The 27,201-nt window shown below is 41.8% G+C and overlaps 2 protein-coding genes across 26 annotated transcripts in view; both read right to left on the bottom strand.

Annotated features, from left to right (window-relative positions):
- Nucleotides 1–2,969: 2,969 nt before the first annotated feature.
- On the bottom strand, nucleotides 2,970–4,743 carry LOC144084424 (peptidyl-prolyl cis-trans isomerase FKBP3-like). The gene is given in 7 exon segments (XM_077612850.1): nucleotides 2,970–3,423; nucleotides 3,514–3,550; nucleotides 3,552–3,580; nucleotides 3,582–3,614; nucleotides 4,214–4,242; nucleotides 4,245–4,314; nucleotides 4,490–4,743. Coding segments are annotated over 7 exon segments (420 nt in total). The 5' UTR covers nucleotides 4,595–4,743; the 3' UTR covers nucleotides 2,970–3,306.
- A 740-nt stretch (nucleotides 4,744–5,483) lies between these two features.
- unc80 (unc-80 homolog (C. elegans)) overlaps nucleotides 5,484–27,201 on the bottom strand; it is a 43,191-nt gene continuing 21,473 nt past the window's right edge. For 8 of the 25 annotated variants that reach the window (XM_077593412.1, XM_077593337.1, XM_077592856.1 and 5 more), the window contains 41 exons: nucleotides 27,020–27,197; nucleotides 26,732–26,941; nucleotides 26,091–26,188; nucleotides 25,376–25,585; nucleotides 25,201–25,308; nucleotides 24,995–25,133; nucleotides 24,592–24,773; nucleotides 24,364–24,495; nucleotides 23,896–23,928; nucleotides 23,305–23,491; nucleotides 23,098–23,229; nucleotides 22,261–22,404; nucleotides 20,591–20,691; nucleotides 20,427–20,513; nucleotides 20,177–20,360; nucleotides 19,465–19,559; nucleotides 19,312–19,401; nucleotides 19,126–19,227; nucleotides 18,860–19,040; nucleotides 18,294–18,559; nucleotides 17,613–17,747; nucleotides 17,380–17,518; nucleotides 17,061–17,157; nucleotides 16,816–16,986; nucleotides 15,885–15,977; nucleotides 15,461–15,679; nucleotides 14,227–14,457; nucleotides 12,134–12,257; nucleotides 11,906–12,031; nucleotides 11,681–11,804; nucleotides 11,370–11,576; nucleotides 11,059–11,243; nucleotides 10,817–10,982; nucleotides 10,560–10,739; nucleotides 10,304–10,451; nucleotides 9,104–9,160; nucleotides 8,256–8,337; nucleotides 7,806–7,911; nucleotides 7,552–7,572; nucleotides 7,106–7,323; nucleotides 5,484–6,480 (listed from right to left, as the gene is read on the bottom strand). In XM_077593412.1, the coding sequence (XP_077449538.1) occupies nucleotides 6,004–6,480; nucleotides 7,106–7,323; nucleotides 7,552–7,572; nucleotides 7,806–7,911; nucleotides 8,256–8,337; nucleotides 9,104–9,160; nucleotides 10,304–10,451; nucleotides 10,560–10,739; nucleotides 10,817–10,982; nucleotides 11,059–11,243; nucleotides 11,370–11,576; nucleotides 11,681–11,804; nucleotides 11,906–12,031; nucleotides 12,134–12,257; nucleotides 14,227–14,457; nucleotides 15,461–15,679; nucleotides 15,885–15,977; nucleotides 16,816–16,986; nucleotides 17,061–17,157; nucleotides 17,380–17,518; nucleotides 17,613–17,747; nucleotides 18,294–18,559; nucleotides 18,860–19,040; nucleotides 19,126–19,227; nucleotides 19,312–19,401; nucleotides 19,465–19,559; nucleotides 20,177–20,360; nucleotides 20,427–20,513; nucleotides 20,591–20,691; nucleotides 22,261–22,404; nucleotides 23,098–23,229; nucleotides 23,305–23,491; nucleotides 23,896–23,928; nucleotides 24,364–24,495; nucleotides 24,592–24,773; nucleotides 24,995–25,133; nucleotides 25,201–25,308; nucleotides 25,376–25,585; nucleotides 26,091–26,188; nucleotides 26,732–26,941; nucleotides 27,020–27,197 (6,165 nt within the window). In that variant the 3' untranslated portion in view covers nucleotides 5,484–6,003. Of the gene's footprint in view, nucleotides 6,481–7,105; nucleotides 7,324–7,551; nucleotides 7,573–7,805; nucleotides 7,912–8,255; nucleotides 8,338–9,103; nucleotides 9,161–10,303; nucleotides 10,452–10,559; nucleotides 10,740–10,816; nucleotides 10,983–11,058; nucleotides 11,244–11,369; nucleotides 11,577–11,680; nucleotides 11,805–11,905; nucleotides 12,032–12,133; nucleotides 12,258–14,226; nucleotides 14,458–15,460; nucleotides 15,680–15,884; nucleotides 15,978–16,815; nucleotides 16,987–17,060; nucleotides 17,158–17,379; nucleotides 17,519–17,612; nucleotides 17,748–18,293; nucleotides 18,560–18,859; nucleotides 19,041–19,125; nucleotides 19,228–19,311; nucleotides 19,402–19,464; nucleotides 19,560–20,176; nucleotides 20,361–20,426; nucleotides 20,514–20,590; nucleotides 20,692–22,260; nucleotides 22,405–23,097; nucleotides 23,230–23,304; nucleotides 23,492–23,895; nucleotides 23,929–24,363; nucleotides 24,496–24,591; nucleotides 24,774–24,994; nucleotides 25,134–25,200; nucleotides 25,309–25,375; nucleotides 25,586–26,090; nucleotides 26,189–26,731; nucleotides 26,942–27,019; nucleotides 27,198–27,201 lie in introns of those variants that run through there. The other 17 variants (XM_077593571.1, XM_077593872.1, XM_077593106.1 and 14 more) reach the window with 14 other exon arrangements.

Genomic DNA, 27,201 nt, shown 5'->3' on the forward strand with positions numbered 1-27,201 from the left:
TCTCAAATTGTTTATTGAGGTAATGAAAAGGATAAATATAACTTCCAATCATGTATAGGCGGGCCGCCTCGTGGTGTAGTGGGTCAGTCACCTGCCTGCGACATGGGTGTCGAGGGTTCACGTCCCAGTGTCGCCAGTCAACAACTGTATGGTGTCGGCAGTCAGCCGAAGGCTGACTGTCGAACACCACCAGGAAACCCCCCCCCCCCCTCCCAACTGTCTTCCGGTCAGCCGAAGGCTGACCGGAAATATTGTTTTGCTGAAAAAAATGACTAAGTCTTTATTTGAATGAAAAAAGGATTACCCATTTACTGAACTACTAGTGTAGTGATTAGTCAAACGAGAGCGGGATTCGAACCCCATTTCCCACATGGCAGTCAAATCCAGTAACTTGAGGTCAGTCTGACCCATTGTCTTTGCCACTGGACCACAGTGACTTCTGAAACGAGATGATTGGAAGTTATATTTATCATTTTCATCACCTCAATAAACAATTTGAGATTTGCAAAGAGTGGACTTGAACTCACTCCAGATTTGAACTTGTGTCCAACTTCAATTTCAACCCATTGTTCTTGCCACTGGACCACAGTGTGTTCTGAAATGAAGTGATTGGAAGTTATATTTATCCTTTTCATTACCTCAATAAACAATTTGAGATTTGCAAAGAGTGGACTTGAACTCACTCCAGATTTGAACTTGTGTCCAACTTCAATTTCAATCCATTGTTCTTGCCACTGGACCACAGTGTGTGCTGAAATGAAGTGATTGGAAGTTATATTTATCCTTTTCATTACCTCAATAAACAATTTGAGAATTGCAAAGAGTGGAATCAAACTCACTTCTGATTTGAACTTGAGTCCACCTGAAGTTCTGACCCATTGTCTTTGCCACTGCACCACAGTAAAGTTGGAAGTTGTATTTATCCTTTTCATTACCTCAATAAACAATTTGAGAATTGCAACGAGTGGAATTGAACTCACTCCTGATTCCCGCCTCATGTTCTGACCCAATGATTTTGCCAGTGGACCACAGCAACAACTAGAAGTGAAGAATCAGAAGTCAGATTTATTCTCCGACTCTCTTAGCCTTACTTGCTATGTCATTTTTTAAAGAAAAAAAGCCTTACAATACTATGTCATTTTTTAAGAAAAAAAGCCTTAACGAACGCAATTGGTTCCGAGCGATTGTTCATAAGTTGAATTTGTTTGTAAGTTGATTCAGTGCTATATTTTGTATTATAATTTATGTTTAAGGCCGATATAAGTATATTGAAGGTTTATATAAGTGCATTTGTATGTTTAAGGCTTGTATAAGTAACACGCATTGGTTTGTACTGAAAAAAAAAACATTTAATAAAATGGAGAGAATATGTACAGTACTGTAGAGAGAGAGAGAGAGAGATTTATGTATTAGAAACTGGCCAAAAGAAGCGACCTAATGACGATTGCACAGTTTTCTTCTTTTTTTCATCATAAATGATGTGGTAGCACTGTATGGCATCATTCAATTGATTTGCAAACTTTGTGCAACGTTCAATATTTGGGTCCTGCTGCTCGAGCTTTCTGTTTATAAATGGTACTGACGGTCGAACGATTCAATGCCCGTGAAACGCTCACCACTCTCACGCGCATCAAGCTTCGTTATTATTGCCACTCGTTTCAAATGAAATGGCTTGCCTCTTCCTTGCAACTCCCTCAATAGAAGCCTTTAGCTTTTTACCAACCATATTCAATATTGGATGCATGAGATATTTAATGATACAAATGAAAAAGGTTCTTTGCACACTGGAGATACACTCACGCACTTCCGCATTGCAACGAAGAAGAAGGTAGATGCTGGGTGAGCTGAGCTCTCACAGCGCCAGGCGTCGGTATTAGCGGCGGAAAGAAGTACTACTCCGAAAAAGGCGCAAAATACAAAATTGGACTTGCGAACATTTTTGGACTTAAACGCAATTTGCAGACATGTTCGTATGTACCGTTGTTCGTAAGTTGAATGTTCGTAAGTAGGGGAGCGTCTGTATACTCAGTGTGACAGTAATAGGTTCTGAGGACAGGGTAGGCTTAGCCCCCTGGAAGTGGGGGTGTTTTTTTCTAATGAAAAAAAGCTTTACAATACATGGTCTTTTTTGTTTTTATTTTTAAAAGCCTTATTAAATTATGGTCTTTTTCACAAAAGAAGCCTTCTATACATAGTCTGCATTTTTTTCAACAAAAAAGCCTTACATTGTCATTTTTTTCCTCAAATGAAAGCCTTAGTATACATTGTCATTTTCCTCAAATAAAAGCTTCATTATACATGGCCTTTTTTTTTCAACACAAATTCAATAAAACTGTGTTCCAGCACACCCTGTGACCCTATTGAGCATAAGGTTGTTCAGAAAATGATATGAGACACATACTGTTTTATAGCATTAAGACCACAAAAATCACATCATCTTCAAAACATGGACATTGAGTTGGGAGGACAAACCACCTCGTGGAGCGGAGAAAGTAAGCCACCATCTTTTCCACATTCAATATGGCGGGACAATATGGGCGTGGTTACGCCTATTGGCGACGCAGCTGCGTAAATGCCAACTCCAAGTGTTTTGCTGTTAATAAAATATTTTAAATTGTCATCTTACTTGCATTCTTTTGCGAGGTAAATGAAGAATAATACATGTATACAAGTTAAGAACATTTATTTTTCCACAAATTCTAAGTGAGTATCAAGATAGGTTCACGTAGGCCATCCAGCAATTAAAAATGGAGCTGGGTCATCAGCAAATGGACAAAAAAAATCCTCCTTTGTTTGGAATTCTGGGAAGAAAAAAAAAGTCAAAGTACAATAGACTAAATCCAACATTAAAAAAATTAGAATGGGGACTAGCTAAGTATAAAATAAATGAACAATGAACAGTTTTTCTCTGTCATCAGGAAGGCCCTTCTTCCCATAACCCCACTCAAATGCCATCGCCATTGCTCATAGTCAACAGGCCTTGATCCCACTGCAAAAGAAGGCAAGCAACATTAAAGCCACAGGAAGAAAAAAAATGGAAATATTAAACATACCCCTCTGATGAATTTGCTCAGTGGCTTGGTGTTCTTTTTGTCCACTGCAGAGGCAGAGAGACTCAAAACTTTGAGTCTTTATAACGGGAATCTCCAACTGCCATCCTCAAGGGCCCCTATCCAGTCTATTTTCCATGTCCTCCACCGACACACCTAAATCAAATAATCAGGATCTTGATCATTTGATTCAGATGTGGTGGGAGATATGGAAAACATACTGGACAGGGTTGGAGACCCCGAGGCGATGTTGGTATCAAAGACTGCTGTCCTCTAATGTCCCCATAGACCAGCAGCTCACCGTGTCACCCTTTTTGGGAAAGTTTGTCTTGTCACCTTTCTTTAGCATTGATTTGGTCAACTTGGGTGGACCCTACAGAGAAGCAATATACAAAATGAGTAGGTTTAGTACACATTAGATAAAAATATTAAATTAAATAATAACCTGAAACACTGTCCCTACCTCATCCACGAGTTCTGCTTTGTCTTCTTTGGTCTTTGTCGATTTTAACAGTTTTCACTTGCTTTGTACACCTTTTCCACCGTCTCCGTGGCTTTAAACCTCTACAAAACACCACAGTGTGATTATGTAGTTGCTTATTTTACCATTTTGATGCACAAATGACCCACATTCATTTCCCATGTTATTTTATCCTGGATCGTTTTTTTCCAGCCAATCATTTTAAATCTATTAATTTTTTAAAATAAATATTCCAAAAAGTCATCATTGCTTCCTTTTTTTCCTCATACACTGAGGAAAAGTGGTAATTTTACCATATGTTTAAACGAGTCAAAAATGACCAATGCACTATTGTTGAATGTGTCTTATGTTTTGTTAAAACTAAAAATGAAAAGGTCCAAGCCCTGAGGTCTTCCTTTAAGAAAGTGAAGGGAAAACAAGCATAGGACAAAAAGGTATATTCTATAAGTGTACCGTTTATTCCTTACACCTCCACTGATGGCACTTCTGTGGGTGTGAGTTATTCACACAGGTTATTGCTAATTAAAATCAACACCAGACTAGTTAGTGTGTTTTCATTCAAAATTTGAATGCATCATAAAAAAACAAGCTAATTGAGCAAAGCGTTGAATACTGAACACTGACATTTAATTATTACACGGACAGAGAAAATAGGAACTAGCATTTAAAAAAAATAAATCACTTTGCTGACAAACAGCTCATTATGGCGTCGACAAGCTGCTCCTTTTTGGCCGTTTTGGCCACATTCTTGATGTTTCCCAGCAGTCTGTGCTCGTTGAAGAACTGAAACACACAATGCAATGATTTCTTTTTAAACATAAACAGCTAGATGTAACACAATGTAGCCAATTTGTTTGCAAACATTTTTCGGTTCCATCACACGAATGAAGCATGTTCCCGTCAAAAAGCACTCTTAAAATTAAAAGTGGGGCTTCGAAATCCCCAAATGACAACGTACCGAATGCGCTGCGTTGTCATGTGAGAGCTTTATCAGGTCTTTCTCCGGTAAATGGTTACTTCTAAACTGCTGTGGAGTCCACTGTCCTACTGGCTCCTGGCTCATCCGCCATTTGAACCCTGACCTCGGTTATGCGTATTAAAAATAGACACGAAAAATAAATACATTGTTTTCCTGATAACGTGTATTAGACTAAAACATGTTGTTATGAAAACAATGTATTCTTTGTGTCTATTTTTTGTGCATTTCACATCTGTGCCTTCAGTATTGCTACGTCTGAATCAATCCCACCCTCAACAACTAATTAATGGCTATAAAACCTTTACTGCAGCTACAGCTGCGACACATGCAAAAAGCATCAATAATAACCTCATACAATTGAAATATTATTTAGGAATATAGCCACATTTTACTCACCAAAAATCATTTTTATTTGTACACCTCCTTCAGGCATTGTGGGTAGACCAAACCACTATTAAATCAACACAACAATATATGTATTTGCTTGTTTGGTAGCTCTGGTAAGTCCACTTGATCACTAGCCAATCATAGTTTGTGAAAGCGATGATGTATCAAGAAGGCCTTAGTGTCGCCAACTCGAATTCTGATTGGTTAAACCAACTGTTTTATCGACACTTATTTTATGCTGCATGGCCTGCAAAACTGATTGTGAAGGCCTCCAGGTACAGTTAGATTTCTGACCCTGGCAACAAATAATGGCTGAAATATGATTGGTTAAATGCTTAAATATGAAAACACACATCTGGAAGCAGCGCAACCAGGGGAAAAGCAATGAAAGGAATCTGACAGACAATTTGGAATTATTTAATAAGTATTCATGGACAAAATATAATTAACGTCACTATATATATATAATATATATATATATATATATAGTATATATATATATATATATATATATAGTATATATATATATATATAGTATATATATATATATATATATATATATATATATATATTGTCTATATATATATATATAAATAAATGCCATTGGCTGTCTTTTATTAAGGCATGGAATGAGTTACATGGCAATGCTACTATACTGTATTGCAACAGCAAGACAAAGTGGAAATATTCAATGTTAAATTATTTTTAGAATACTGTATTTAAAAATAAGTGTGTATTATGTATTTCATTAATCATAAAGAATATGCTTCTCTTTTGTTAAGTACTGTTTTAACAATATACATTTAATGATATATTTCATCATGAATATACTGTATGTAGCATAGTGTCATAAAATCTGCTAAAATATACATTCATTTCTATTCTGTGTAAGTTTTGTATATCAAGGAGATCTGTTGGAGTTCAGTCGGTTTTCCTAAATAAATGAGCGATTCTTGACCTGCTTAATAACTCTCTTAAATCTTATAAGTACAAATGTCACACTCAGCCTGCCCAGTCATACTTAGTCTTTTCTCTTCTCCAACTCGGGCACCTTTAATCATTAATGGGTTTGAATTAGATAAGGTGTCTAATGTTTTGAGATGAATTTACACATGTGACTCGCCCGAGTCGAGGTCACCAGGAGAAAGAGGAATTCGGCAAGGTGAGCGCCGCGGCGAAGATGTGGACAAAAGTGGTGTGAGGAGGGGGTTTTCTGTGCCCTCGTCCTCGCTAAGTTGCACCAGGGTGTTGCTATGCGGGAGGAGCGCAGCGGTGTCTGCGTCCCCGGGGCTCTCTCGGTTGCGACCGGCTGTCGGTGGTGGAACACGAGGGCTTGGCGGCAGAGAAAGAGCGGGGGGCTGAGGTGGCCCGGGGAACGCTGCCGTCCCCAGCACCGGGAGGGATGGAGGAAGAGGAGAGCATGTGCGTGACAAAGGGGAGCTGGTTCTCGAACGGCTAAGGGGTGAGCAGGGATGGGAAGGTGGTGTCGGGGTGGAGGTGCGCGAGATGGAGGCGGGTGGTGAAAGGCTACTACGGAGGCTCCACTGCTCTCGTTTCTCCTTGATGCTCATGGTCGGAGCCACCTTAAGAGAATCAAAACAGTACATGTTCATTATACATTTCATTCATTTTCTGTATCACAAAGGTTATGGGGGGTGGTGGGGGTTTGCTGGAGTCTATCCCAGCTACGGGCAACAGGTGGGGGGACACCCTGAATCGGTGGTCAGCCGATCGTGGGGCACAAGGAGATTGACAACCATTTACGCTCACACTCATACCTAGGGGGAAATTTAGAGTGTTCAACCAGCCTACCCTGCATGCTTTTGGGATGTGAGAAAAAAACGGAGTACCCAGAGAAAACCCGCGCAAGCTCACGGGGAAGGGCTTGAACCCTCGATCTTAGAACTCTGAGGCCGACGCGCTAACCACTCAGCTACCAGGCCGTCATACATACATATACATACACACACATATATATATATACATATATACATACATACACAGACACACACAAACATACATATATATATATACATACATACACAGACACACACAAACATACATATACATATATGTATGTATATATATATATATATATATATATATATATATATATATATATATATATATATATATATATATACATACACATAAAAATACATACAGTTATATATAAATAAATAAACAATAGAGTCAAATGTTTGTTACTTGTGTTTTGGCTGGGCTGTGCAGGTCAGCGATGACAGTGGCCGATGAGGCAGAGGGCACTTCGAGCATGGGGGGCTTGGATGTGGCAATGTTGGTCTTCTTGCCCTCAGCTATAACATCTTTACCACTGGGACTGGAAGGCTTCCCAGCTCCGGAACACGTTTGCTGGCTCTGCGTTTCCGTGAAGGTGACGGATCTCTTTTGGTCTCCTTGCGCTGCTGGAGGCACACAAGGACGCACACACGCTTCAGAACATTGCCACGGTTGCACATTGTGAAAGTCACTAACTTCCTAGCACATCATCACCACTAAAGTAGGCAAGGGCAGAAGGTGGGGGCTTGGAAGGGGTGCAAGACAGACATGCAGAGCGCCCTACTGGGTGAGGTTGCAGATAGAGGGGTGGGCTATTGCAGGGTGAGGAGGGAAGGTTAAGGGGTGAGTCTCACCTTCACAGTCCAATAAAGTTTCTTTAATTTGAAACAAAAGGCATGAGACAAAACAGAGTGATAAATGTCAGTTTGGTGTCCGGTGATACAACAAACATTGGAACAGACATGGTGTGTGAAAGGGGACAGGTGAGTTCACTACCACAACTTTGTTGGTATGTATAACTGCTGAAATTTGATGCACAATTTAAAATTGACCACTAATTTGACGTGTTTAGTATTCTCCATGTGTTTCTGAAGATACATGCGGTTACCCATGGGCTTGTTTTTGGGTTGGATGCTCCTGCGAGTTGTGGAAAGACGAGCTCCTGAACGACCACGTGGCTCAGTCTTTGGTATGGACAACAGTGGGCGCCGTAGCTGCAGGGTAAAAAGAGAAGAAAAAGAGAAAGAAAAAAGAAAATCTGTCAAGTGGTGAGTCCCTCAGTAAACCACTGTATCATAATCTTAATCTCACTAAATTTGACAATTAGTGCATCACAAAGGGATGGGGTGCTTGATCATTTGTGTGGAATTATTGTGAAAATACAAAATATATTTTTCCAAGAAATGTGTAATACATGCTTTGGAATGGACCCATGGGGAAACTGGTGATACATTGCAAGTTTTTCAAGGCGTGAGGCATCACTTGGACGATTTTTTTGTTTTGACTTGAGTGTAAACTTGTGTTATAAAACGTTGTATGATGCAACTAAAACTTGTACCTGTCTGAGGCCTCTTTTCCTTCCTAGTGGAGGCTGAATGAGTAAGTTTTGCTGGCCGGGTTCACTCTGTATGCTGGCAACCCTAGCCAAAACATGTAAATATACATATAGTCAACGTGTGGCACAAAGATGCAAATCAGCCAAAAAGAAACAAAACAATACAAAAGGGACAGCTGGGCCACCCTTGCAGCATCTCCCTGATCACCATTGCTAATCTACTCACTCCACAACACATAGTTTACTATACACGACAAGGGATGGAGGGGGGCTGGAGTAGCAACCTTATATGCACTTTATCTGGAAAATAAGGATTCTAATTTGTATGGGATTCCTTTCAGAAGAGAAAAAAGGCCAACTTGCGTTGGGCTTGCTACCACAGTCCACCCATTTCCCCCACAGATTGGTATCCAGAGTTGGACTCCCAATTTGATCAGCGAGAAGCCTGATAGACATGTAAACAATGTGAGACACCATGGCACCGATGATGGCTGGAAATACCCACAGCTAATAGAAAAAAGGATCACAGCACCCTGACCCCAGGAATCTCAAAGATGTACGTTTATATTTGGTGGGGGATGGGAAGCCTGGTTAGGATAGCGCAGCTGATGAGCTGAAGATGAGGGTCAGTGCGGAGCTCGGGGAGAGGGGACAGAGACATATGCGCACTTTACCGACAGAGATGGAGAGAAAGACAGGTAGGTGGGGAGAAGTGTGATTGGCCGAGGTGACTGGACTGGATGCGGATGAGTGATCAAACGGAGAGGCAGCTAGTACAGGAGGCTGAGCCCCTCCAATTGCTGGACAGATGCACCGGACACACATAGAAAGAGGGTGGGGGGGCACTGTACCTAGAGAGGTTGCCCTCCTGCAGAAGGCCCTGCGACTCATCTAGCACATTGGGTTCACTGTAAAAAGGGAGGGAGGCGGAGGGGGAGAACGGGAGTTGACGCATTTAAGTTCACATCCAGTAGCACAGCGCATCACCTCTAGCTGGGGATAGTGATTAACAGGACTGCTGCTTTTCAAACATTCTCATCAAGAGCTGCCTAGTCAATTACTTTGTGGTACACACTGAAACAGCTGTTTGGAAGTAATGTTTATATATAAATTACAAATGTCAAAGTTTACTTCAGTTGGGAAACACTACATCCTGCTCTCTTTTATTAATGTCTGACTTTAGTTTTATCATTTCCAGTGTAACCATCTGTCATGTTGACTTCCATCTTATTAGCCCTGCTAACTTCACAAACGGCAGCTACTGAACCTGCAGCTCCGCATTCAGGCTCACTATGCCATCGCCTCGCTCCCATGCATATGTAACCTGTGTAAAACTTATTCACTGTTTGCTAAAGGGAAGTTATAAATGTGTGCCATGAATTTTATTTTATACTTTTTAACTCACGAGGGAAGCGCATCAAACAGTCAAACGGCCGCTACTGAAACATTGAAACAGTGGCTTGACCAAGTTTCAGGATATTTGTCTTCAATTTTACCCATTCCACTTTTCTGTTAGTTTCTAAGAAGGGAAGTAGAAGTATTTTACCTTGCATCCCGAGCAACAGAGCCACAATATTATTTATCAGCACAAAATAACAAGATTGTTTCCGTAATTTTAGTAAATGGTTTCTATGAATGAAAGCTGCATTTGACATATTTTTCAATGTCCAGTTCTGTCAATGGCATTCAATGAGTAAAAACTGAGGAGCCCAAAGTAAGGGCTTAGAAAGGTGCAGTTATACAAATAAGAGACACTGGTTTGCCGTTTGGATCCAATGTTTTCAAATAGACTAACTCCCACTAGGTACATGAAGTAGAGCGAAAATAACGGCGTGCCATTCACAATCAAAAGAGACACCTACCTTTAACACGATGAGAGAAAAAGTCTAAGCTAAATAGGAAAAATCCATTTTCATTTTACCTACAAAACAGGAGTTGAGTAAAGTGACTGGTTTTTTTTTCTTTTTGTGGGCACTAGTATTTTTTTGATAAACTGACAAAAACATATCCTGGCCTGCTCACATTGTAATACATAGTGTATACATTGTTACCTGTGGCTGGGAAGCATTGTGCTGCGCGGTGCTTCAGGTTGCAGAGTGGCTGAGCCGGTGGCATGGCTGGAGAATCGGCGTTCTGATATCAGTCTGGGCAAAAAGGCCTCATGTTCACTCACTACACTGGGGATACTTATGGAGTCATCTGGAGGGAGAATGCACCACATCATAAATACAGCAAATGAAAAGTAATTCACAAAAAGTTAAGAATGTTCGGTGTTTGGACAATAAGTGAAGGTAAAATGTCTCTAACTCTCTTCGTCATCTTCATCAGTGCGGCTGAGCGTGTCCTGTGATGGCTGGCGTGACGGCTGGCTGTCCTGTTCCCAAACTGTGCCAGTACCCGTGTTGGAGCGTGACATCGTGGCCAAACTGAGGCGGTAGGCCGACGTAGAGGTGCCCACAGTGCTGATGGACGTCTTTCCTTGGTACGCTGCATGTAGGTAAAGAGCTTGGTTGGAAACATGAGAGGTGGAGACCGGTAAAACCGTGGCAGTGAAACTGTCTGACCAGAGCCGCTGTGCACAGCCTCTTTGAGGATTTTGAGTTCATTGTTGAATTCTGCAAACAGCGAGCTCTTGCACAGAGGTCGCGGGATGAAGCGCCGCTCTAGCTGGTCGGCGATATGGTGACGTGCTGTGATCTCTTCCTGGGAGTCTGCCGGTTGCGTCAATAGCTAAATACGAAGTAAAAATGGTGGTGACGGCACTAGGAGTGAAACAAACGAAGGAAATATGGCACTGTTCTTTTACCTTGCACTGTATAAAGGGCCTCAGTAGGACAAAGATGGGGATGCGGGTTCGCACGATGAAGTCAATAAAGTCCCAGAAGGCCAGACCGCCCACCTTCCTGAGAGCCATCTCCTTCACTTGCAAACTCAGACGGTACCACTGGTTTCCGAGAGAACGCTCGAAACACACTAAAACCACTTTTAGAGCTGCGGATGGAGAAAAGCAAGTGAGCATGGTGGCAGAATAGAACGGTGTTTCTTTAAATCCTGAATAAATTCTCATATCTTTGAGAATGTAAAACTTGGCTAAGACCACCCTTGGTCAATTAGTACCTAGATATGCTGCCTGGCTTGTGGACTCAGCCAAACCCTCTCTGCGGAGGTCCTTTCCCGTATCACCGGGGGTAGAGCAGTGAGCCGGGGAAGCATCTAGCATGAAGTTCTTGGTGCGGGACGTCGAGATGATGCGGGGCGGCAGCAGAATATTGATGACCGTCTGCAGCAGCAGAACGATTTCCGGCTGCTCAAGGTGGGGGCTGTCTATCAGGAATATCATCACGTCATTCCAAGTTTTTTTGTCTCGAGTTGTATTCAGGAAGTACAAGCCTAAACCTGAAAAAAAAACTATAAGCACAAACTTGTACCTTTGCTTCCAGACCCAACAGTGAGCACGAAGGGAATGAGCAGATTTAGCAGCATCCCCTCTCGCCTCTCTTGATTGGTAAAAGGTGATATCACATGATTCAGAGGGAAGTCTTCTTTCAAAGCCTATAAGAAATAATATTAAATCACAACTCCCAACAAAACCTCAAAACGAAACAGAGGACAAATGCAATTTGAATCCCTGCGTGATACGAAATAAGATCTACCTGAATTTGCAAAGCGACCAGGCGGACCACCGCTGTACTGAAGGGGAGTGGCGGGGAGAGGTAAGGGCTGAGGTGTAGCAGAGGTAACCCATCTGCCACACTGGATGGACCCACCACACCCATAACCTGACAGCAATAAAGTAGCCCACTCTCAAACTCAGTTCATAGTCCAGATTAAGCCTTTATGCCCATTTCTCATGTGCAAACACCAGCTAGTGCTTTTCGTACCAGGTTGACGCAGACGTTGATGAGCGAGCGAAGGTGCGGGAGGAAGGAGATAATTGATTGTCGCTGGAGAGTCAGACAGATGCCCTCAATCAGGTTGCTGGCTGCTTCCCACTCCACCTGTCTCCTGGAAAACCACAGCGCAGGCCGCCACCATCCCACCCACCGCCATGCACACACAGTTAGACCACACGAATGCTGCAAGATACCCACAGTTTGTACGATTCCCTTTGTTATCAATCAAACCCACACTGGCGCGCCAAGCCGGAAAAGCTCACAAACGTAGCATACAGTACAGCAACAGGCCATGGTCGGATATACACAGCATGTGGGTCTAGTCTAGGTCATGGAACTGTAATTTTATCCATCTTAAAAATTGCAGTTCTCTATGTTATTTTCCTGTTTGTAGACCTTCCATGGATGCGATGTTAAAGAGCAAAAGTGTCATTGTGTAGTTTGTCTATTGTGTTACAGAAAATAATCATTTGTCATCCCAGTCATTCAAAAGACAAACAAATAATGTAGTATTTCATGAAAGACTACTTATGAAATTGGCTGTAATTTTGTACTGTTGAAATGAACGTGAAAGAACTTTTAGATGTCCCAAGCAAATGCAAAGTGTATTTATCCACCTAATCACACTGCTTTAATGCCGTAAAATCAGGGGCGCGAACACTTTTTTTCTCCAAGATCTACTTTTCAACAAGCCAACCTCCCGCGATCTACTTTGTTGTTAGGGTTACAATTCAGGGGTGGGCAAAAGCTGCCCTGAAGGGCCGCTGCGTGCGGGTGCACCTTTAACCAATGCGGGTTGTGCTGAAACGAGAACCCCCTGAGTGCAAACCACTGATTGCACTTCTAACATACCACATTTGTAGAAAGGTATCACAGATGACTTACTGCAAGGGTGTTCAACTTTTTTGCTCCAAGATCAACTTTTCAAGAAGCTAACCTTCCACAATCTATCTTTTTTTTTTACAGGCCACTGACAAAGCTCAGCAATTATGTAACGATATACCTCACATTAGACTCTGTCAACATGTATGGGAGTAGCAGGGATGGGGTGAAAATCCACTCTTGATTCACGCTAAAGCTTACTGCGGACGTGCCAAATTCATAAGAGCCTAGTGAAGGAAATCGTCAGAAGGGAGGGATCAAAATGTTATTGTCATGCGATCTACCAATAGTTCCTTGGGGATCTACGTAATGGGCACCCCTGATGTAAACTATGAATACCATTATAGCTATCTTTGTACCGAAAGAATTGGATCAGAACTTGGATCAAGTTGAAGAAATGAACTTTTATACTCTCCATTTCACTGACCTCAATGTATGAAAGGAAATGACTTCATTGTTGGGTATCTATTGTCAAACATCAGAAAATAGTAATTAATACTGTACTAGAGCTATGACGAGACATACAATATAAACTATTCATTGATTTTATCTCTTACCCTCCAGGGTCTGGGGGTGCTGAAGCCTATCCTAACTAACTGTGGACAGCAGACAGATCACAGTCTGAATTGGTTGCCAGTCAATCGCAGGGTACAAGGAGATGAAAAACCATTCATGCTCAAACTCATCCCTAGGGACAATTTAGAGTGTTCACCTAGCCTACCCTGCACGTTCTTGGGATGTGGGAGGAAATAGGAGTACCCGGGGAAAACCCACAGAGAAGGAAGAACATGCCCGCTCCAGACAGGAAATGCGTGAGGCGGACATGCCGCCCACTATAAAACAATCCATAACAATATCCGTTACTGAGACTTTCTAATTACTGAAACAATTTCTACTGCAACAATTGGTCAGTATCGTGTACTTTTGCCCATTATGAATAGGAATCTGATCCAAACGGTTTTCTTTCTAATCGGCATAAAATGAAAAAGTTTCATGGCAGAAGACTTGACCCGACGGGCTACCTACGTGTGGCCGCACAAAAACACATGACAGCATCGCACACGGGGGACAGCACCCACTTAGGCAAGTGCGACAGGACAGTGCCAAGAAGCCGCATATCTACCGTACACACCACTGCACTGTGACAGCACGATACACTCACGTGTAAACAGAGAAAGTAAAAGTGGGATTGAACAGACCTGGTGCACAATGCCTGTGGGCGAGCGCACCTGAGCGTGGGCATTTTGTGAATCTTGTTGAACATGCGGTCGAGCCTCTTGAGGATGAGGATGAGAGCGGGGCGCACGGCCTCGGAAGACCAGTCGGTGATGGGCAGCATCTCCATGATGTAACGGCGCAGGCCTCGACTTTCCATGGTCAGGGTGTCGTACGGCGCCAGCTTCAGGAGGGCGTGGGCGATCTCGGCCAGCCTGGGACAGAAAAAACACAAACGCTCCATATACAGTGGTACCTCGAGATACGAGCTTAATGCGTTCAGGGACTGAGCTCGTATGTCGATTTTCTCGTAACTCAAACGAACGTTTCCCATAGAAATGAACTAAAAACAAATTAATTCGTTCCAACCCTCTGAAAAAACACCAAAAACAGGATATTGGATTGGAAAAACATTTTTATTTGTTCTAATTCGCCATCTATTAACAAAGTAACAAATAACTAGTGGTTTAATACTACTAAAATGTGTTTAATATTATTAAAATTAGACGGATTTCGCAGAGGGGAGAGAGACGGACAGAGAGAGAGGGGGGGACTTTTTGCACGGCAACGCGCTCGTAACATAAACAAATTTAAATGAACTTTGATTACGATGCAGACACACTCAAAAATAAGTTTAATCTAACCTTACACTAAACTTAATTCTAATTTTGTTTTAAATTTTGATACCTTTCTTCTCCCGGCCGGGTTGGCTCTATTTGCCCTGCCTCCACCCTGACTTTCACATGCAACCTATCGAGGGTTGTTTGCTTTTGTATTCCCTTCAAAATATTCCCCAAATGATGCACACAAATGTCCTCACAATAGGATAACGCACGACCACTTGCCAACGAGAAGTAGTATATACGCCATTCGCACTGACTAACGGAAAAAAAAACACTGAAAAAATGCAACGCTCCGCCCAGTCCTCGCAGAAACATTACACGAGCGAGTTGCGACCAGAGACATTACACGAGGGAGTTGCGACCAGAAAGACAGTGCCCATGATGTTCTTATGAGCAGCCTCTCGCGTCCGCTTTCTGCTCGTATATCAAAATGTGTCTTTTATCTCAAGATAAATATTTGCTCAAAATTTAACTTGTATCTCAAATTGCTCGTATGTCGGGGCACACGTATGTCGAAGTACCACGGTACTACAATTTTGTCTTTACACTATTTAGCAATTTTGTGCACGGCAGATGGAGTTGGGGTTTGAGTCACCTCATGTGGGACTTCATGTCCAGAAGCTCCAGCGCTGTCACCCGTGGCTCACCGGCTACATTTTGCAGGATCTTCAGACGTGGGCCGCAGTGCTTATAAAATTCCGTGCAGATGTTCAGCAAGGACTCTCGTGGTCGACGGAACTCCTCCCTTGCGATGCGCTCATCCAGCTCTTCCCGTGGCATGCCCTGACCCTCCTCCAGTAGGTGGAGGTTGTCCCTGAGTGATATGAATAAAGAACCCATCCAGGGTTACCCAACTTGCAAGTTCTTATCGAAATGATTTTGACACCCTTGACTGCTACTACAGCCTTTTACTGATTCGTTCTGTTGCAAGATAATATTCAGCATATTGTGAAAATTCACTATTAAATCAAGTTCTGATTTTAATTAAAAAAATTTTTTTTAAAGAAATGTATTCTGACCTCGTGTTGACGCCACCTGACATGGTGTGATTGGCAGTGGTTCCTCCTTTATGTCCTTGATCACAACGAGATATCTGTGGTGCCGTCATGGGCCTGCAAACACACTTTTTTGTTACTCGTAGATGTCAAAATTCTGAAGTCAAATTGAGTCAAGTCATTACTAAGTTCAAGTCAAGTTCAATCTTGCAAAGTCACACCGTATTAGCACACTATTTACTTAACACAAAAATCTTGTTAAACTTTGAATTGTCCAAATCCATGGAATTTTAATTTTTCAAAAGGAAATATTCCTATTCCTCCCTACGAAGGCAAATTGATTTTCTTTGTTTAATCAGAATAAATACGTAAATCAAACAATTCCCAAGTATGATTATTTTGGCCTATTTTCTAACATGCAGAAATCATTTTTTCAACACTTTTTGCAGTTAAGGATGTCCCATTTTTGAATAACATAAAAAAAGGTTTTCTTCTGAATATATTCCTCCATAAATTAAAAAATGAAGACTCCAAAGATTATTTTATCAATAACATAATTAGTTTTAACCCAAATTTTTAATCCAATTGTGTTCAACTCCATATCTCCCTTCCTTATTTGTGCCCAAATGCATGTCCCATGATCGCATACAATGCCAGTGTGCTTTTCTTTTAAAAACAACAAAAATTGAACAGTAAGTTTTCAAAATTTCTAGATACAAACAGGCAAGTGCCATCAACCCATGAAGTTGAAGACAAATTTCACCTCAATTACAAACCAAATGAAAAAAGCAACGTTACAGTCTCATAAATTTAAGACAAGGAATCCTAAATCCCCAAATTGCTAAAATAAGCCAAGTCAGGGTATTATTTTTCCACAAAGACATCATAATACCCTTGTATTGCAATGCCTTTGTGGAAAATGAATGCAAACCAATATAACTGGATAACTTTAGACCTTGTAAGGGCCTCTGAGCTGTAGAGCAGTGCTTGCAAGGATGTGGCTAAAGCAGCAATAGCTGCAATCTCATCCCTGGCCGCCGAGGCTGACTCCATGGTCATTGTGTTGTTCTTCAGCTTCTGGAGATAACATGGAACTAGGGCCTCGAGCACCATCAACATTTGGAGACTGATCAAAGAAGACACATTCACAAAAACTGATACCCAACACAAATTAACATTTCACAGAGTGAAATTCTTTACCTTCTGAAGGATTCAGGTGCATAGGCAGCCACGGTGACGCACAGCTTGATAGAATCACTAATCGAAAAGGCCAAATCTTCATTACCGTAGCAGAAATCTGCAACAGAATATACGCTGTTGATTTTATTTGACATTTTCAAATCTCTTTTATTAAAAACGTGACTACAAAAGGTGATGAAAAAAGATTACATTTTGCTTTTTTTATTGTTGAAAGCCAAATTTCTTCCAAGTTCAATGTTTAATACAATTCTGTTACCTTATATTTGATCTGGATAACCCATTTGTTTTTTAATTAGATCTGCAAAATGAAGAGTTTTACCCAGAGACCGCAGTGGTTTCTCAGCCTTGACCAGCTCCAGCGCATCCAGAGCATCCTGAGTTTCACCTTCCAGAGAGATCAAAAGGTCGAACAAACACTGAGCTGACACTCCCTTGGAGAGTCCGCTACTGGTGTTGGTCTGTAGTCAGGAAAGAATTTTGTTTTAATTTTTAAAACAAAACAGTATCTCCAAGTGTACAGTTATTAGAAGTAATGTAGCTGTGGGGTCTCACATTGAATTCTAGCAACGGTGCTACACTGGCAAACAACTGCAGGATGAAGGGCTTGCGGTGGAGTATGTAGAATTGGCGACAGCAGAATTCGATCCCTTGTCTCAATAAAGGATTGCCCTCGTAGTCCGCATACACCTGCCAGAATAGCATTTTGGTATACATGTAAATCTTTTCAAAATCCAGCCCTTTGTCTAGATCAGGGGTAGGGAACCTATGGCTCGGGAGCCAGATGTGGCTCTTTTCATGGGTCCATATGGCTCTCCACTAACCTGTGAGGTAAAATATGGAAATCAGTGGTGAGAGAGCTGAGTCCCGAACGCACCAATAGAGCGTCACTGTGGCGTTGACATTACCTCTAACACCTCTTTCATCATAATTTTGTTTTTATTACTCTTCTGCATGCATGGTGTCATGATACTGATTTATTAGCAACAGCATAACAATGTTGTCAAAAGAATTCAGGGGCTTTTTGTACTTTAAAATTGGTGAAATGACAAAAAAAAAAATCACATTTTCATGTATTTTTGCTTTTCAATTCTGAGAATGGCTCTCTAGAAATAACATTGGAAAAGATGAATTGTTTATGGCTCTCTCTGTCAAAGAGGTTGACCCCTGGTCTAGATATTTGTGTTCTCTCTGAAAATCCTACTCTTGAATTTATCTTTCAGGTTCCCTACATACCTGTAGCATAGTGGGCAAGATCCACTGATAGCCGCTCAGTGAGAACAGGTGATTGAAGTGTACTGCAGTGTTGATTGCAGTAGCTGTGTGCTGCCTGACAAGGGCGCTGTCTTCCGGGTGTAGCAACAACGCCCCGTTAAAAACATTTAGGAACAGCATCATCTCATCTCCCCACGGGTACTCGCTGGGCATTCCCAAGAACATCTCTTCCAGGAGTTTGATCCACAACACCTTATGAAGGGTGTCTAAGCCGAAAAGCTCGTTACCTAAAAGGCAACGACGCCATTCTAATCAATGCGAAAGAATACTTTTGATGATTAAAATTCCAAACATTTGAATGAAATTATTGGCCTTTTGTTTTTCTTTTGGCTTTTAATATCAATCAAGTAGTACAATAGCATCAAATATATGCTTTAGTTCAATTATATGATTGAGGAATTAACTGCTATGTGATTGTTTTAATATTAACAATTATTTGGCAGTGTGTAAACAAATAATTTTTCCTTATAGTTCTTGTTCTAAAACATTTGAAATAGGGAATTATTATAATATAAAAGCAGACAAACCCTGTTGCTCATTAAATAAAGAGAACTCAGCATCAATGGCAGTTCTCGGGAAGGATGGCAGGCGGAGCAGGTCTTCTTGGAGCAGTGAGACGTGGGACTGTTTATGAACAGCTGGCATATGCTGAGTGAGGGAGATGAGGAAGAGCACTCGGCCAACCTCCTCAAGTTTGCGGGAAAACACCTAGAAACAAAAAGAATCGTAACAGATGAGAAAAAGAGAAAGCAATAGGGCACAACTTGCACAATTCATGGAACGTTGACGGAACCTGTTTCTGAATAAGCTCCTGTCCTTTCTCTGGCAGCATGTGGACAAGGTTGAGCTGTGGTGAGACTGACCTCCGAAAGGGGTAAATATCTCTTACATATGTCTGTAGGAGGAAAAAAATATATACACTACTTTAAAACAACACTGACGCTTTAAAAACACTACTACACTACAGTTTCTGTGTTACCTTAGAATAATGGATGAGGTTCCACCGTTTGTCCATAAGAAAGTAATGTGCTGACCGAGCTTCTGGAATGTTGAAGAACTCCAGGCATTCCTGGTTGAGAGGAAGACGATCAATGTCTTATAAACTGATGATCCGTTGAGTTGAATGGGTCACCTTAAGCAAAGCTTCAAACTGTGTGTCTTCATGGACCGGCAGCTGTGTCGGGATGTCACATTCGTTCTGCCCGTGCACTACCAGAGTCTTGGTTCCTGCAGCAAAGAGAAGAAAAACTAGGTCTCCTCAAACTTGTTACAACAAGAACTAAAAAAAATGTTTTTACTCAATCTCAAAATACCAACATCATGATTTAGGGGCAGAAAACAATGTAATTTTAAACTAATAATATATATTACATGCTATTGAAAAAAAAGAGTAATCATAGCCAGCTAGCAATTCCCATATATTCAACCCTTGATTTCAGAATGTGAGGCTAACCCAGGGCTGGGCAAACTATTCCACAAAGGGCCACAGTAGGTGTGGGTTTTCATTCCAACCCAAAATCAGAACTCCTTTTTACCAATCTGGTGTCCTACAAGTGCAATCAGTGGATTGCAGTCAGGTGCTTCTTCTTTTCTGCAGAAATCTCATTGGTCAAAGTGTCTGTGCTGGATCAGTTGGAACAAAAGCCTGCACCCACAGTAGCCCTTGAGGACCAATTTCCCACCCCTGTGCTAACCACTCAATAATATTGACTTTGAGTCACTAGCTTTACATTGAAAATGACAGACATCTAACCTATTTGGACTAAAAGTGAAACCTCAGGCAGCGACCCTTGTGAGGATAAGCCGCTCAGAAAATTAATGAATGAATTCTCACTCAAACTCACCCGGCATTGACGCAGTGACCAACAGCTTTACTTCACACTGCTCTTTCTTCATGGTCTGCTTTAGGTCCTTGAAGAACAGCCCTTCTACATAGCCCACCACTTCCCACAAGAAGGTGAGGGTAGCTGAGATGGCATCCATCCCCCACTCGCACGGGGTCCGCACAAAATACATGATTAAGCCCACCTAAAAGGAAAGGAATGGATTTGAGACAAGTCAAAGATGAATGATAGGTTTTGCCCGCACACTTACCAGGTAGTTGAAAAGGATGTGGGATGTCTGCGCTGGGAGGTCTCCAATATTAAGCAGCAGCTTCCTTAACATGTACATCAACTCATCCTGGTGAAGTTCAGGGTAGAGTTTTACATGGCATCTGACAGACTGTGGATGATTTGTGCGTGAGGTTGCTGTCCTACCTGCCGGTTGCTCACGGTGAGTTTCTCCAGGAAATGACGCAGAACAAGGGCAGGATCCTCAATTAGGCAGTTCCACAAGATTTGCTGGGCAACGGCACTCACTAAAAAAATACGGATATAGGGAAATAACGTTATACAGTGGTACCTCGACATATGAGTACCCCGACATACGAGCAATTTGAGATACGAGTACAATTTCGGGAAAATATTTATCTTGAGATACGAGACAAATTTTGATATACGAGCAGACAGCGGATGCGACATGCTGCTCGTAAGAACATCATGGCCACTGTCTCTCTCCCCGCAACTCCCTCGTGTAATATCTTTGTTGTCGCAACTCCCTCTTTGTAATGTCTCTGCGAGCACTGGGCGGAGCGTTGCATTTTTTCAGTGTTTTTTTCCCGTTAGTCAGTGCGAATGGCGAGGCGATCGCTAATACGAGTTATATAGACTACTTCTCGTTGGCAAATGGTCGTGCGTTATCTTATAGTGAGGACATTTGTGTGCATCATTTTCGGAATATTTTGAAGGGAATACAAAAGCAAACAGCCCCTCCCTCGATAAGTTGCATTTGAAAGTCAGGGTGGAGGCGGGGCAAATAGAGCCAACCCAGCCGGGAGAAGAAAGGTATCAACATTTAAAACAAAATTAGAAATACGTTTAGTGTAAGGTTAGATTAAACTTATTTTTGAGTGTGTCTGCATCGTAATCCAAGTTCATTTAAATTTGTTTATGTTACGTTACGAGCGCGTTGCTGTGCAAAAAGTCCCCCCCCCTCTCTGTCCCTCTCTCTCTACCCCCCTCTGCAAAATCCGTCTAATTTTAGTTCTACTAAACACATTTTAGTATACTATTAAACCACTAGTTATTTGTCACTTTGTTAATAGATGGCGAATTAGAACAAATAAAACATTTTTTCCAACCCAATATCCTGTTTTTGGTGTTTTTTCAGAGGGTTGGAACGAATTAATTTGTTTTTAGTTCATTTCTATGGGAAACGTTCGTTTGAGTTACGAGAAAATCGACATACGAGCTCAGTCCCAGAACGAATTAAGCTCGTATCTCGAGGTACCACTGTACATAGTAAACATAAGAAAAAAATAAAATCATTTGTAAATGCATGGATCATGCATTGCATGGAGTTAAAGGATTGAGTGGTCCCTACGAAGCAAGTAATTAACAACCTCTCTTGAAAAAAAACACGTAACTTTGACTCCCATATAAAGGTTGCACACACACAAAACGGGATTTTTTTTCAACACCATTTTTGTAACCATGGTGAATTTAGGATGAAATAGCAATATCCATCATTGTATCTTACATTTTAAGAGAGCTATAAGCATCATTGTGCGACAACATATGCTGCTATTAGCAATAAATAAAATATAAATAACATTTCAAAAAACACAGTTAAGGTATTTTAGCAGAAAGCTAAGGCTCATTTGTACAAACAAACAACATATACTTAGCTAAGATTTGGCAGTGAATCAATGTATACGTAGTTTGAATGTAATTTTACAGTTCCAGTAAAATGTATTTAAAATGTCCTATACCATATCACCAAGCACTTAAAATTTTTGAAAAGTTGTTCCATAAACACATTGAATGTATCTGTGAAATCCCTTTACAGGACCTAGAATATGGAGTTCAAGTGACTAAAAGAGGCTCACCAGCTACGCCATCCTCTCTAACCCCTCCATCCTCCATGAGGTGCACGATGGGGAGAACGGCAGCACAGATGCATGCTGGAAAGACCGCCTGTGGTGGCTGTACCATGTGGTGTGTGGGTGTGTGTTCTGTCGTATTCTCTTCGTCTGTGAAAATATATTGCACAAAGGGCTGAGCGACTTTAGTGTACATGAAAGGAGTCCACATTATTAGAGAAAATTTGCTCAAGTATAAAGAGAACATGCACACTTTACACAGTGCGGCAGGGTGTGATAGCCACTTAAGTTCACCTTATTGCTTTACTACAGTGTGAATCGATTCTGTTGACATTTATGCAACCAAATAATACAGAAACCTTGATGTAGCAGGTGCAACTGAACATGATATGCTTTGAAAACATTTATATGAAAGGGACAGGCAAAAACTTTAACATCTGAATCCCAGCGGAAAAAAACTTTTTAAATAAATAAATAAAAAACAAAACACCAAATTCATCTTTCTGATGTGTAATAGTAGAGAATTTTTTTAAATACAATTTAGTATCTCAAGAGTGCGCGCTCTTTTATGGTAATATTTTAGCCCACTAATTATCTGAATATCTCACATTGCCTGCCCTTGTCTTTCAACATTATTTTCCCATTATTGCAGCTTAATAAATTTGTAATTGGCATACCTAAACACTTTTAGAAACCCTCTAACACAAAGTGATGTCTCACCTTTTTAGATTTTTCTAATGTGATAGATGCACATCGGTCTTTTGCTTAATTGCATTTCTGTAAACTGTTAAAAAAGTGCATTTGTACTTCCAAAACCAGTTGCACACTGAAAGTATCTTGTACCTTCAGCACTGGCCAATGAGCGGACTGACCACACAGAGCCTCGTCGGAAAGAATAATTCCTGTGGGAGTTGCTGGAAGCGCAGGACGGACTAACGGACAGACGGCGGGATGCCAGGTTCACCACTTCTTCTGCTGGCAGCATCAAAGACAAACACTGACAGGTTAGGAGCAAGAGAAAAAACATCCCGGATCAGTTTCGAGGCCCACCTTCCTCTTCTTGCTCAGACGGAGGGCTGCAGGTGGGCTCGTAGCACGACTCCTGCGCCACCGGGATGGCCGTAATGATGCTGGCTTCGCGGCCCAGGCGCCGCTTCTCCTCCTCCTGCTGCAAGTTCTTTAGGATGTGCTCAGCCCGTTGATGGGAGCGCGACACCGCCCTCGCTGAGAAGGATTTCTGTGGGGGCAATGTTGATCAAGTCCAACGCGACTCGGATATTCAACAAGCATACAGTAACCCTCCACCGGATCACTAGTGCTCTGCGGTCATCCCGGGCAGAAATGGAAAAGTTGCTGCATATCATGGCATTGGCACGCGTGCTCCGACACATACATGAGAACATACAATCTGTCTCGTCATGCATACACAGCACAGCACACAATGTCGGATGCATGCTATTGTTGTCCCAAAGACAGAGCTCATTTCTGATCAAGATGCAACTACCCCCTTCCTGGAAACCTCTGAAAAATACACACTTGACCCCCAATTGTCTTAAAAAATGAAACAAAAAATGTATTGCCTGACATTTATGACTTAAGGTAAAAGATGCATCAGCACAAAGATCTGGACAGAAAACTTACTATGGCATGGACTGACTGAATTAACGTGGGGAACTAAAAACAAAGACAGATAAAATGATAAAGGAAGGTCTTCATCAAAATCTGAACCACTTGAAATAATTATGCGTTACAACTAACATGAAGAGAAAGTCAAAGTGTTTTTATTTTTTTGCCAATAAAGCTTTAAGGGCGGGAATCAAAGTCTCAAACTGTCAACATGGAGATGAAACTTAAAACAGGCTTTTGCTAAGAAAACTGTTTTTTTTAAAGTGATTTCAGCAACTATTGGTGGTGGAAGTTTTTACCCAGTGTTCATTTTTGCTGTGGACAAAGGACAATTTAGTTTTAAAACATTGTCATAGGGACCTCCATATTTGTGAACCATAAAAATGTGGACACAATATCTAATGAACTCTTATCCACCATAAAAAGAATGAATATGACTCCACCATTGACCAAACAAAACTATTGTAATCGGCACACACTTACAGACTGGTCCTCATTGATTGGGTCTTGGACACTTCCGGTGTTCTGGGGAACCCACGGGGGGTCAAAAATGGGGACACAGGGCATGCCAAGAATGGGAGATGGCAGGGTGAAGTTTATGCTGGGTGGCGGAATCTAAAGAAAATCATACAAGACAACAGGTTCTCTAAATTGCCAATCAAAAGGGCATGAATTGGACTATTTTTGTTTAGCAGTAATAATTACGCATACTTTGAAGATTTGCTGGGCTCCTTCCTCCATGCGTGGCCACACCTGGTAGCGGAATCGCCAAAGCGTGTAGAACTTGAAGATAGAATTAATGCGCTGGCAGGCCTCGGGGTGCTGGAACTCAGCCATCATCATCTCAGTCACGGCATCGGGGACCTTGACTGCGCACAGGAGAAACATGGCGGCTGGGGGGTGGGGCGTGGTCATGAAAGGACAGTAGAAGAAGATCATTTATTTGACATCAGGTAAAAATCTCTACTCCATTTTCTCTCTGGTTGAAATTCTACTCATCTTGATTTTATTGACTTGAGCTATAACACATTTTATTTCTACAGAACATAAAAAACAATAGTAAATAAATTAGCCCGTTAAAATGAGGTGGTCAAAATTAAGAAAAAGTTCTCACCTGAAGCCGCTGCCATATGTTCATCCACACTAAGCAGGAGTTCCCAAGCTGCCGGCTGAATATCTCCATACATGTCATCAGTCAAGATGGGAGCAGCTTTGATGAGCAGTGACAGGGGAGCTGGCGACAAGCTCATCACCTGCAGGAGACAAATCCCAAATGACTTCCAACGATAGTGCAAACTGCAAAAAATCCAAATGCCTCACCTGGTTCCTGATGTACTTCAACATCCCAGTGTCCTTCTTTCCTTCAGTGTTGCTTTCAGTGGGTCTCCTTTTCATGGATGGTGTCCTCAGACATGATTTGTCTGAACACTGAAGCCAAACAGACTCTCAGAGAAGCAAACAGAATGTACATGTTGCGTTCGGTTCAGAGACTCACTTCCTTGTTCTTCTGAGCACGAGCACTCATGATACCGACGGCAGTGGCGCCGGCATCTTCTCTTAGGCTGTCCACCGTCTCGCTGTACACGAGTTTGATGGCCCGCACCAGGCGGGCGCAGGAGCGGTTGTGGTGCTGGTAGCAACGTGGATGGCAGAAGTCAATGTGGGTGCAGATGAAGCTCTGCTGGTTGCACAGCAGGATCATGATCTGGAAAGATGATAGTGGCAACACGTGATGAATCCCATGGAAAACTTCTTCTATCAGGTAATTCTGGACTTTGCTGATTATTTATTATTATGATTTGTTCATTTCAGTCAGTTGCATTCATCGACACACACAGTTTATAAGTTTTCAACTGGTCTACAGGACGGAAACAAACAACAAATGCCTAAAAGGCAGAGAGAACTTATTAATTCCCACCTAAGTTTTCATTTATAACACTCAAAATACATAGTATCTATTTTCCTGCAACTTCGTGAATTCGCAAATACATGGTAAGATGAATTTTACAAAGAATGGCATAGGAATGAACAATAAAAGCAATAGCAAAACATCATGTACAAGGTCAATTTTTCCCTATCAGCTAAAGTTAAAAATCAATAAGGATAATGGACCAACAATGGTAATAGAAAATATACCAGCAATTGGTTTAGGTTTAAGACACTCTCTGAACATATCATTACTGTAGATAGACATTTGGGGGGAGACATACGTGGAGCCATGACATGTTGCGGTGGTAGTTGTCTTCAGTACCACTTGAGCTCTGACCCTCAGGCTCAATGCTGGGTTCACTGGTACTACAGGGACTGCCTACAAGAGGTGTGAAAAAGGGAAATTGAACTATAGATATATGGTACAAAAAAAAGACCACAGCCAATCTCACTGGGCATACTGGGCATCCGACAATCATTTGTGATGTGATATCAAACTATCGATTATTAAAAAAAAGAAGCTGTTTTATGAATGCGGATTATGCTACGATTTTCTAAAAAACTGAAGAATGGTAAAACATTTGTTCTGTGTTGAGATCTCAAGCAGTTTAACAACATGATCCAGATAAAATGGTGATGTGTAATATGAAATGGTGGTGGCAAGGATGAATTGATTCAAAGATTCATTCATTCATCCTGGTAAGTGTTGCAGGAGCCTATCCCAGCTGACTTCGGGCAAAAGGCAGACTATACCCTAGATTGGTCACCAGTCAGCCATAGGGCGCACAGAGAGACAGACAACCATTCTCATTCATACCAGCACCAGCGGGAATCGAGCCTGTGCCTGCCTGTTAGGCAAGTGGCCCACTACACCATCAGGCTGCTCTGATTCAAAGACAACAACACTTATTCCTGGATTTACCGATGTCTGTCACAGTATCTCTGCTGTTTGTTTGTGAAAGGATCCCCTCCTCATTTTCTGATTCCGAATCCTGTCGGGACATTTTGGTGCTCTTCAGGCTGCCGGCCCTCCGTATGGAAGACAAAGATCCCCCCTTTTTTATGCGGAAACTCCGGGCTCCTTTAATCTGGAGCAGGCGTGAGCCGCCGATACGAATTTTTCGGATGGGAGCTGGCAAGACATTGTGAATACCAAATTTAGCAAACAAATAAAAACCTGTGCAATGATCCAATTCAACCAACATCTCACCTGTTGCCTCCTGTGCCTTTTTCTCATCACATATGGTGTCTGACTTCAGAGTGTGGCTACTGCTGTTAAGCGAGTCACGGCCGTCCTCGTCATCGAGGATGCCCGCGAAACTGATCTTCCTCTCATAGCGATGTCGTCCAAGCTCAGGATCCAGACGCAGTCGGCAGCTTTCTAAATCCTAC

This window comes from Stigmatopora argus, chromosome 1 (genome assembly GCF_051989625.1).
Source record: "Stigmatopora argus isolate UIUO_Sarg chromosome 1, RoL_Sarg_1.0, whole genome shotgun sequence".
NCBI classification, from domain to species: domain Eukaryota; kingdom Metazoa; phylum Chordata; class Actinopteri; order Syngnathiformes; family Syngnathidae; genus Stigmatopora; species Stigmatopora argus.